The sequence below is a fragment of the Rhinopithecus bieti genome, unplaced genomic scaffold (genome assembly GCF_001698545.2).
Source record: "Rhinopithecus bieti isolate Rb0 unplaced genomic scaffold, ASM169854v2 scaffold_21412, whole genome shotgun sequence".
Taxonomy (NCBI): domain Eukaryota; kingdom Metazoa; phylum Chordata; class Mammalia; order Primates; family Cercopithecidae; genus Rhinopithecus; species Rhinopithecus bieti.
In genome coordinates this window covers 2644154-2654980 of record NW_016811643.1, presented here as the reverse complement: position 1 = coordinate 2654980, position 10827 = coordinate 2644154, and the positions used below count along the sequence as shown (strand labels likewise).

Below are 10827 nucleotides of genomic sequence, written 5' to 3'. Positions count from 1 at the left end.
ATAAAGACAAAACACAGAGAATATTTTAAAGTTTAGATATGTGTTACCAGAAAAATATATTGGGAAATGTGATAAAAGCATTAACATTTGCTGATATCAGCATTGTACATTGGCTGATAGCCAAAGAAGAGGAATGTGGATATTATTTCTCCTTCATAACCTGACTTATGCAAGTTCATTCAAGACATTAAAATTTTCTGACATTAGCCACCAAAATTCATTATTTCAGTTTCCAGAATATAAAATGATATGACAAATATAATACAATTTTCATTTTAAATTTGTCTAAATTACAAAGCAAGCCTTGTGCAAATAAGTGATTTAAAAATAACCTGTACATTGGACACGTTTTATTTGTGCTGATTTCAAACAGGATTAATATTTACTAATTCTCATTAAAATGGAAACTAATATTTGATGAAGTAACAATAACATTTTATTTATTGCAGATAATACATGTGCACATCTAATCCAAGGATGTAGTTGTGGAGCAGGCAGTGTGGGCGGGCTGAGAGAACTAGAATCATTCAACTCGTGTATGCAATACAGGGGGTGTTGTTGAAAATACAGCTCTAAATCTGAGTTCTCTGGAGTGTTTTCTTCCCCTGGGGTCTCCAGGCAAACGCATAAAAATCTCTGCTCCCTCCAATGCTCAGAGTCCTCTTTGACACATTTTTTTCTAGGCTATGAAAACTGCATTTAAACCAGGTAAGTTATTCATTGATGGGGGGTGAAATTTTGGGTAGGAGAGAATGGAAATAGAGAGTATCCCAACCAGACAAGAGGGTTATGGGGCCTAAGGTAGGTGTCTGAGAACATTAGGACTTCCGTTTCTCCCATAAAGCAGTCCCCAAACTATGAGCTCCCAGGCTTCTCCTATCTGCTGCCCAAAAGAAAATTCCTCTTTGTTATCCATAAAGCACTCATCATCCATCAACATCTGGGAGCTAGTCCTCTTCCAGCTCTTTTGATTTACTTAAAAATTATGTTTTCTTTATCTGCATCTCCTTTTCCTGCATTTATTTTCAGGGATGTGGTATGTCTAGTTGACCTCTAGCCCCCTCTGTCATTTTCGTACCTATGTAATTTCTTTCACCTCCTCCAGAACGATAGCTTTCCTCAGAGGAGCATCTAGTCTCACAGTGTTTGTGTGGCCATAGGCTGACCTTGTGGGAGCTGATGTCCATAGCAGGATTTATCCACACTTTTGAGCAACTGGTCCCCATTCAAAAACCTATGTCCCAGCACAACCCTCTCCTGGCTCTCCTGCCGTGTGATTTTATTGTCAAGACAGTTTCAGCCATTACTCGGAGGGACAGATAGAGGTGGATGCATTTCCTACTTCAAAAACAGAAGTTGAGAAAAAAAAAAAAAAAAAACAGAAATGAACCTGTCAGGGAAGGAATTAATGATATGCTTACCTGCCATCCACCAGGTCCTGAGTTAGGCGCTGACTGAATAAGCGTCAGCTAGTAGATGTTTATCTGCGCTGCTTCATCTCTTGGACCCCTGAACTTCTCATTAACTCTAAATTTCTCATTACCTGAGTTCTATACCAAGTTCATCTCCAAGAATGGGAAATGGAATGTTGAGCTTAACACCAAGCCCAAGAGGGTATGGAAGAAAGCAGGACCCAGAGTAAAATTTCTCAACCGTGGCACGATAGACATTTGGGGCCTGATGATCCTTGATTGTGGGCGCTGTACTATTTAGCAGCATCCCTGGCCTCTACCTATTAAATGCCAGTAGCAATCACTCCCCAATTATAAGAACCAAAATGTCTCCAGGCATTGATAAATATCCTTTGGGGAACAAAATCACCACCCTCTGAAAACCACTAACCTAGAGTTTCGCCTTGAGAGTGAAAAAGCATTTCTTTCATATATAGTGTTAGTTGCATCTCCATGGTTTTAATGAGCCTTCTGGCTACTTAACCACCTGGGTTATTCTAGGTTTTCTCATTCTGAGTTAGCTTGACTTATTTTTCCCCATGGGTTATTTGGGACGGGTCCACTTGCCCCTCTTTGTCAGCACCTGAGCCCCTCTTGTTTTGCAGTACTTTGGAAAGAAGGGTCTTTTCTCAATTTTTCAGCCTTCAGCTTTCCTGGGTGCACTATTTTTTTATGGCTTCACCAGAAGGCTTTCACTACTGGTGACTAAAGAGACATATCAAAGGTATCAAAATATCAACAACTGTTGAAATTTCAATTATAAACAATTTCAAACCCTTATGGCATTTTGTTTACATAGAGGGCGTGGCAGCCTGCTCAGGGGCTCTCCCCCACTACCTCTTACCCCCAATCAGCAGGCCTTGTCAGTTTTCCTCAATTCATTATGGTCGCTTGCCTCTTGCCCCATTTCACAGATCAGAAAATGATGCATTCTACAATTCCAACTTCAAATCTAAGCTCTATTCCTCACTAGCTATGCCAAGTTAAGTGGCTCTCTGAAAATTTGGAGATGATAAAATCTACTTCCCTGGGTTGTTACAAGTAATAAATGAGGTACCATAAATAATGTTTTAAAATTGGTACCTGACATAAAATAGGTAATCTTTAGTTATTTTATTCATCCTATTTCACTGTAAAAATTTTATATCAATACATTATTTTCTTCTATTACAGAAAACACTCTACTTTTAGATTACTTCTCCCTTCTAATCCTTTCTCCAACCACTTCTAGATAAATACACCTAAGGTTCTTCCATTTAAAAGCCCCTGGTGGTCCTGGGTGCAGTGGCTCATGCCTGTAATCACAGTGCTTTGGGAGGATGAGATGGAAGGATCGTTTGAGGCCAGGAATTCAAAACCTGGGCAATATGGAAAGACCCTATATCTTAAAAAAAATAATTAAAAGAATTAGCTGGGCATGGTGGCTCATGGCAGTAGCCCCAGCTACTCAGGAGGCTGAGGTGGAAAAATCACTCGAGCCCAGGAGTTGGAGCCTGCAATGAGCTATGATCATGCTACTGCATAGCTTGGGAAACAGAAGGAGACACTGTCTCAAACAAAAAGAAAAATGATCAGCACATGGTGCATGGTGGCTGACCATTTCCTCTTGAGACAGCACCAAAGCTCCTCAATTTATAATCAGAGCCAATGTACTTTTGTTTTTATCTTCCTACCATTGCATAGTATATGTGATCACACAACTACATAGAACTACAAACTGGTTTAAATACATTAGATATTTGTATGACAACAGTCTTTCCTTAAACTCCCAAATGACTTTACCCCACACCTGATTCCCCACCTACTTCACCTCCACTCAATGACATCCTACAGCCAAATAGACCAAATTACTATCTCCATTTGTGTTCCCATAGCAGTTTTTTGTGCTACTCCTATGTTCACTTAGCATATTATTTTACTTTACAGTGTAAACGTCGATCTTGCCTATAAGTTGTTACCTTATTGAAGAAACACATGATATGTTATTTACCTTTTCATCCTATATAGTTCCCAGGACACTAACTATTGAAAAGAATCAGGCTGATGTCATAAGCCTGTGGTGACATCAAAAAAAAATATTTGAGTACGATATGAAATTTCAACCCTTCCTATAAACAAGAAGTGAGGTCCCAGGTTATCTGCTTCAGGTATGGTGCACATATTAAATCACACTGGTGTTAGCCACACAGTCTTCCGCTTGCTGGGCATCCCCGGCCTAGAGGACCAGCACATGTGGATTTCCATCCCCTTCTTCCTTTCCTATGTCACCGCCCTTCTTGGGAACAGCCTGCTCATCTTCATTATCCTCACAAAGCGCAGCCTCCATGAACCCGTGTATCTCCTCCTCTGCATGCTGGCCGGAGCAGACCTTGTCCTCTCCACGTGCACAGTACCACAGGCTTTGTCCATCTTCTGGTTCTGTGCTGGGGACATCTCCTTGGATCATTGCATCACTCAGCTCTTCTTTATCCATTCCACCTTCATCTCTGAATCAGGGATCTTGCTGGTGATGGCCTTTGACCGCTACATTGCCATATGCTACCCACTGAGGTACACCACAATTCTTACAAACTCCTCTATTGGAAAAATTGGAGTGACTACCTTACTGAGAAGTTATGGTACAATATTCCCCATAATATTTCTTCTGAAAAGACTGACTTATTGCAGAAGTAACATGCTTCCACACAGCAGTTGTGAACACATTGTCTTGGCCAAATTTTCCTGTGATGACATTCGAATAAATATCTGGTATGGGTTTTTTGTCTTAATGTCAACAGTGATTTTAGATGTTATGCTAATTTTTATTTCATATACGCTTATTCTCCGCACTGTCTTCCACATTCCATCCCAAGATGCTCGCCACAAGGCTCTCAATACTTGCGGCTCCCACGTCTGTGTCATCATCCTGTTTTATGGACCTGGGATCTTCTCAGTCCTCACTCAGCGATTTGGACACCACATCTCACCCCATATCCACGTCCTGCTGGCTAATATCTGCATCCTGGTTCCTCCCATGCTGAATCCCATCATTTATGGAATCAAGACCAAACATATCTGGGACCAGGTAACTCATGTCTTATTTCCAAAAGTGAAATGACTTTAGGAATAAAAACCAAACTACTGTTTTCTGAACATTTCTAGCCATACATGAGGTGAACTTTAGCAGCCCTACTAGGTAAGAGACAGCTGAGACTAGATAACTATCTCAATGAGTCCATGTTTCAGGAACAAATCCACTGGGGAAATTTTGGCTTATGGGTTTCAAGGTCTCTGATCCATAATAAGGGATCAATTTCTTTGTGTCTCAGTGTATTTTCTCATTCAGAGTCTAAGGAATAAACCAGTTCACCTTTATAATTCACTACTAGTCTACAGCCGTAGATACGCATTTGGAAAGGGACGTACTATGGATGACGGCTGGAGTATTTTTTCCTGGTTGGCTTCACACCTTGATGTAGTGAGCTAGCTTCCATTCTTCTTAGTCATTGCTCTATGTCACAAATTTTTATTCTTCACAGGTTCATTTCTATCTGCATACATTTTGTTATTCCTGCAAAAGGAAGGAAGGGAGGGAGGGAGGGAACTTCTAGCGCTCACATTCCCCCATAGTTCATTCTCATTCTCTCACTCTCTCTCTCTCTCTCTCTCTCTCTTTCTCTTCATGACAGCGACAGTTTCAAAGAGTTGTATATACATTCAGGATTCAATGTCTTTCTCCCTATTTTTCTTGATCTCACTCCAGTCAGACTTTGTTCCTATGCCGTTGACATTGCAGGTCACAGGGATCTCCACACTGATAATTCAATGGCCAATAATCAGTCTACATCTTATATGACACATCAGCAGCGTCTGACACAGTCAACATTCTCTCTATTCTTGAAATTCCTCAACTATCCCATCTTAGATAATATCATAGAAATAAAATCTGTATAAAAATCACCCCCTTTTTCCATCGAGATATTCACTAATATCATTTTATAGATTGCTATATATTGTGATGGTTAATACTAGGTGTCAACTTGGTTGGACTGAAGGATCACCTAGATAGCTGGTAAGTATTGTTTCTGGGTGTGTTTGTGAGGGTGTTGCCAGAGGACATTTGAGTCAGTGGATTGAGAGAGGAATACCCACTCTCAATGTGGATTGGCACCATCCAATCAGCTATCAGCACAGCTAGAACAAAGCAGGTGGAAGAAGTTGGGATAAGGTGGCTTGCTGAGTCTTCTGCCTTTCATCTTTCTCCCACGCTGGATCTTCTCTCTGTTCCTCCTTCCCTTGGACATCACACTCCAGGTTCTTCGGCTCCTGGACTCCTGGACTTACACAAGTGGTTTGCCAGGGACTCTCGGGCCTTTGCCATAGACTGAAGGCTGCACTGTTGGCGCCCCTGCTTTTGAGGCTTTTGGACTTGGACTAAGCCACCACTGGCTTCCTTCTTCCTCAGTTTGCAGACGGCCTATCATGGGGCTTCACCTTGTGATTGTGTGAGTCAATTCTCCCTAATAGCTCCCCTTCATATATACATATGTCCTATTCTGTTTCTCTGGAGAACCTTGACTAACACAATTGCATACTGTATGTGTGTGTGCAGGTAACATATTTTTATAGTTGGATTACCTTACTCTTCCAAAATGTACCTTTTTCATTTAGCAAATTAATGTTGGACTTATACCAAAAATACAGACATTTGCAGGCATTTTTAATGCCTCTCTATTGTATTCAGTACAAGGATGTGCCATGTATAATTTAGCCAAGTATACTCTTTTGAAAAAACATTTCTTGGCCAAGCGCGGTGGCTAGTAGATTATTGTTTAATATTTACTGCTAAGTAATTGACAGTATAAATAAAATTGTCATGAACATAAGCAGTAATAAACATTTGCTGTACTTTGTGTACTTGTGGTACACTATAATAAGAGTCTTGAAAAACTGTAATGTGAATATTTGTAACTAAGTTGTGACTAGGTTGAATATGTGTTTTATGATTTGTTTGTTTTATTTATATTTATTTATATAACTGACAAAAAAGTTATATTTACTAATTATGTACACAATATTTTAAAACATTTATATATTATGGAATGACTAAATCAAACTGATTAACCTATGCATCACCTCACAAACTTAACATCATTTATGGTGAGAATAGTTAAATCTACTCTCTTAGCAATTTTTAAGAACACAATACATTGTTATTAATTACAGTCCCCATGAGCATAGGATGTTTTTCCATTTGTTTGTGTTACCTACAAATTCTTTCATCAGTGCCTTGTAGTTTTTCTTGTAAAGGTCTTTCACCTCCTTGGTTAAATATATTCCTAGGTAATTTTTTTGTAGTTATTGTAAATGGGATTGCCTTCTTGATTTGGTTCTCAGCTTGATTGTTATTAGTGTATAGAAATGCCACTGATTTTTTTTGTATGTTGATTTTGTGTCCCAAAACTTTACTGAATTCAGTTATCAAATCTAAGAGTTTTTTGGTGGAGTCTGTAGTGTTTTCTAGGTGTAAGATCATATGATCTGTAAACAGGAATAATATGACTTATTTTCCAGTTTGGATGCCTTTTAATTCTTTCTCTTGCCAAATCGCTCTGGCTAGGACTTCTGGTACTATATTGAATAAGAGTGGTAAAAGTAGGCATTCTTGTGTTACTCCAGTTCTTACAGGGAATGCTTTCAACTTTCCCTACTTAGTGTAACATAGGCTGTATATTTGTCATATATAGCCTTTATTATTTTGAGGTATGTTCCTTCAACACGTAGATTGTTGAGGGTTTTTATTATGAACAGATACTAGATTTTATCAAATGCTTTTTTCTGCATCTATTGAGAATGTCATATGGTTTTTGTCCTTAATTTTATTTATGGGATGAATCACATTTATTAATTTGCATATGTTAAGCCATCCTTACTTACCCGGAATAAAACCCATTTGATCATGGTGTATTATCTTTTGATGTGCGGTTGAAATTTGTTTTCTAGTATTTTCTTGAGGATTTTTATGTCTACATTCATCAAGGATATTAGTCTATAGTTTTCTTTCATTAGTCCTTGTCTAATGTTCATATCAGGGTGATACGGGCTCCATAGAATAAGTTAGAGAGAATTTCCTCCTCCTTGATTTTTTTGGAACACTTTCAGGGAGATTGGTACCAGTTCTTCATTGTACATTTGGTAGAATTCAGCTACGAATTCATCTGGTCTAGGGCTTTTATGATTGGGAATTTTTAAATTACTGATTCAATCTCACTACCCACTATTGATCTGTTCAGGATTTCTATCTTTTCCTTGTTCAGTCTTGGGAGGTTGTAGGTTTCCAGGCATTTATCCATTTCTTCTAAGCTTTCTAGTTTGTGAGTGAATAGCTGCTCATGATAGTCTCTGATGATCTTTTAAATTTCTGTGGTATCAGTTTTGATGTTTCCTTTGCTTTCCTCATTTTTTTTTATTTGGATCTTTTCTTTTCTTGGTTAGTCTAGCTAGCCATATATCAGTTTTGTTTATCTTTTCAAAGAACAAGTTTTCATTTTCAGAAGCAAAGCTTTGTAAATTTTTTTGTCTCTGTTTTTTTTGGCTCTGTTTCATTTAGTTTTGCTCTGATTTTTGTTATTTCCTATCTTCTGCTACCTTTGGGTTTGGTTTGTTCTTGTTTTTGTAGTTCCTTGAGGTAAAACACTAGGTTATTAATTTGTAATCTTTCTTTTTTGATGTAGGCATTTAATGTTCTAAACTTCCTTCTTAACACTGCTTATTCTGTATCCCAGAGGTTTTGGTCTATTGTGTTATATCTCATTGTGGGTTTGATTTGCATTTCCCTGACAATTAGTGATATTGAGCATTTTTTCATATACCTGCTGGCCATTTGTATTTCTTTTAAGAAATGTCTATTTCAGTCCTTTGCCCATTTTAAAATCTGGTTCTTTGCTTTTTTGCTACCAAGCTATTAGAGTTTCTTTTATATTATTGATATTAACTTCTTGCTTTTCAGAAATTCTGTCATTTGTGGTAACATGAATGAACCTGGAGGACAACATGTTGACTAAAATAAGCCAGGCATAGAAAGACAAATACCACATGATCTCACTCATTTGTAGAATCTAAAGTTGATCTCACAGAAGTAAAGAGTATAATAATGGTTAACAGATGCTGAGGGGGAAAAGTGGGAGGGGATAATGGGGGAGAGATTGGTCAACAGGTACAAAATTATAGTTACATAGGTAGAATAAGTTCTGGTGCTCTATAGCAACAGTAGAGTGACTATAGTAAACGATGTTATAGCGTATATATCAACATAACTAGAAGAGGGTATTCTGAATATTCTCACTTCAAAGAAGTGAGGGATGTACTAAATACCATGATTTGATATTACAGTTTGAACATATATCAAAACATCATACTGTACCTCATAAATATGTACATATTCATAAATATGTATTATAATTCATCAATTTTTTAAGATATCTACCTTTTAAGAAAATTTGAAGTATATAATAAAGTTTTGTTAACTGTACCCACATTGTTATATATTAGCTCTCCAGAACTTATTCATCTTGTATAACTAAAATATTGTATTACAGCTATGTATAACATCCAGACCCACTCAGAGACAGTTTCTATTGACTGCATTTTTCTTATATCCAGGTCACACTTTCTTGGTTTTTTTGTATGTTTCATAACTTTTTTTTTTAAACTGGCATTTTAGATTATGTATTTTAGCAGCTATTATTATTTCTTTCCAAGAAGGTTGCATTTTTTTAAATTTGCTTATTTGTTTGCTTAGTAACTTGACTTGACTAAATCTGTAGTCTGTGTTCTCTCTGGTGTGCAACGCTAAGGTGTCTTTTCTGTTTCTATTAATATCATTTTAATTTGTAAGCCTAGATTCCTAGGAGTTACCCTTGTGTCTGCATAACATTGATCAGTCAGTGACTGATCCAAAGTTATACTCAAATGCATGGGTGTGCTTCAAATATTTCTTCCAGTTTCTCTCTCTCTCCCTGCCCCCTCTTCTGGAATTCCAATTGCACATATGTTAGACTGTTTGTTTGATATTTTTCCATAACTTTTGGACACTCTGTTCTAGAGTGGTTTTTTATTTGTTTATTAATTTTTGGTTGGTTTGGTTTGGTTTTCGTAGGTCTTCTTTTGCATTATTTTTATTCTCTTTGCGTTTTAGTTTGAGTAATTTCTATTGACCCATCCTCAGGTTCATTGATCCTTTATTGGCTGTGTCAGGTATACTTATTAGCACATCAAAAGCATTTTTCCTTTCTGTTATATAGTTTCTTATTTTTAGAATGTCCATTTTATTATTTCCTATAGTTTTGTTCTTTTCTTGAAAGTGCACATCAAATTATGCATATTTTTACCTTTTCCTCTAGTATATTTGGAATTTTTCTTTTTTTTTACTTTAAGTTCTGTGATACATATCACAGAACTTAGGTTTGTGAACATATCACAAACTGTAGATTTGTTACATAGGTATACATGTGCCATGGTGTTTTGCGGCACCTATCAACCCATCACCTAGGTTTTAAGCCCCACATGCATTAGGTATTTGTCCTAATGCTCTCCCTCCCCTTGATCTCCAACCCCCAACAGGCCCCAGTGTGTGATATTCCCCTCCATGTGTCCAGGTGTTCTCATTGTTCAACTCCCACTTATGAGTGAGAACATGCGGTGTATTTGGAATTTTAATCATATTTTAAATTTTCTACTTCATGGTTCTAGAATCAGTTCAATTTCTCTTTTTCAGTTTATTATTTTGCCTCTTGACCATGTGTTTTTTCGTGTGTGTGTGTGTGTGTGTGTGTATTTCTCATAACTTTTGTTAAGAGTCAAATGTAGATGATAGATACTGGAAAAAAAGAAGATCTTGTCTTTTGCTAGGCCTTTAGCATAGGTATTAATAGATCACTCTAGTCAGAAGTTGAGATGGTTTAGGCTTTGTTGTTTTTATGATGATCCGGAATAAACTACATGTTTAGTAGCCTCTACTGTTACTCTCTTAGACTATTTCTACTGCTATAACAAAATGCCTGAGACTGGACAATTTATAAATAATAGAAACTTATTTCTCACAGTTTTTGGCCTGGAAAGTGCAAAATCAAGGTACTTGCAGGTTTGGCACCTGGTGAGGCCTAGTCTGTTCTTCCAAGATGCCGCCTGGAACACCGTATCTTCACAAGACAAAAGAAACAGAAGAGCAAAAAGGGCCTAGGCTAGTTCCCTCCAGCCCTTTGATCAGCTCACTAGTTCCATTAGAAAGGCTCCGCCCTCAGGACTTAATTGCATCCTAAAAGCCTTGCCTCTTAATATTATCACATTGGTGGTTGAGTTTTAACGTATGAATTTGGGGGAATATATTTAGACCATA

At 37.5% G+C, this 10827-nt stretch overlaps 1 protein-coding gene across 1 annotated transcript; it reads left to right on the top strand.

Annotated features, from left to right (window-relative positions):
• Window positions 1-3600: 3600 nt before the first annotated feature.
• On the top strand, window positions 3601-4548 carry LOC108543728 (olfactory receptor 52B4-like). Its single transcript, XM_017894325.1, has one exon. The coding sequence runs from the start codon at window positions 3601-3603 to the stop codon at window positions 4546-4548; it is 948 nt and encodes a 315-aa protein (XP_017749814.1).
• The last annotated feature ends 6279 nt before the right edge of the window (window positions 4549-10827 follow it).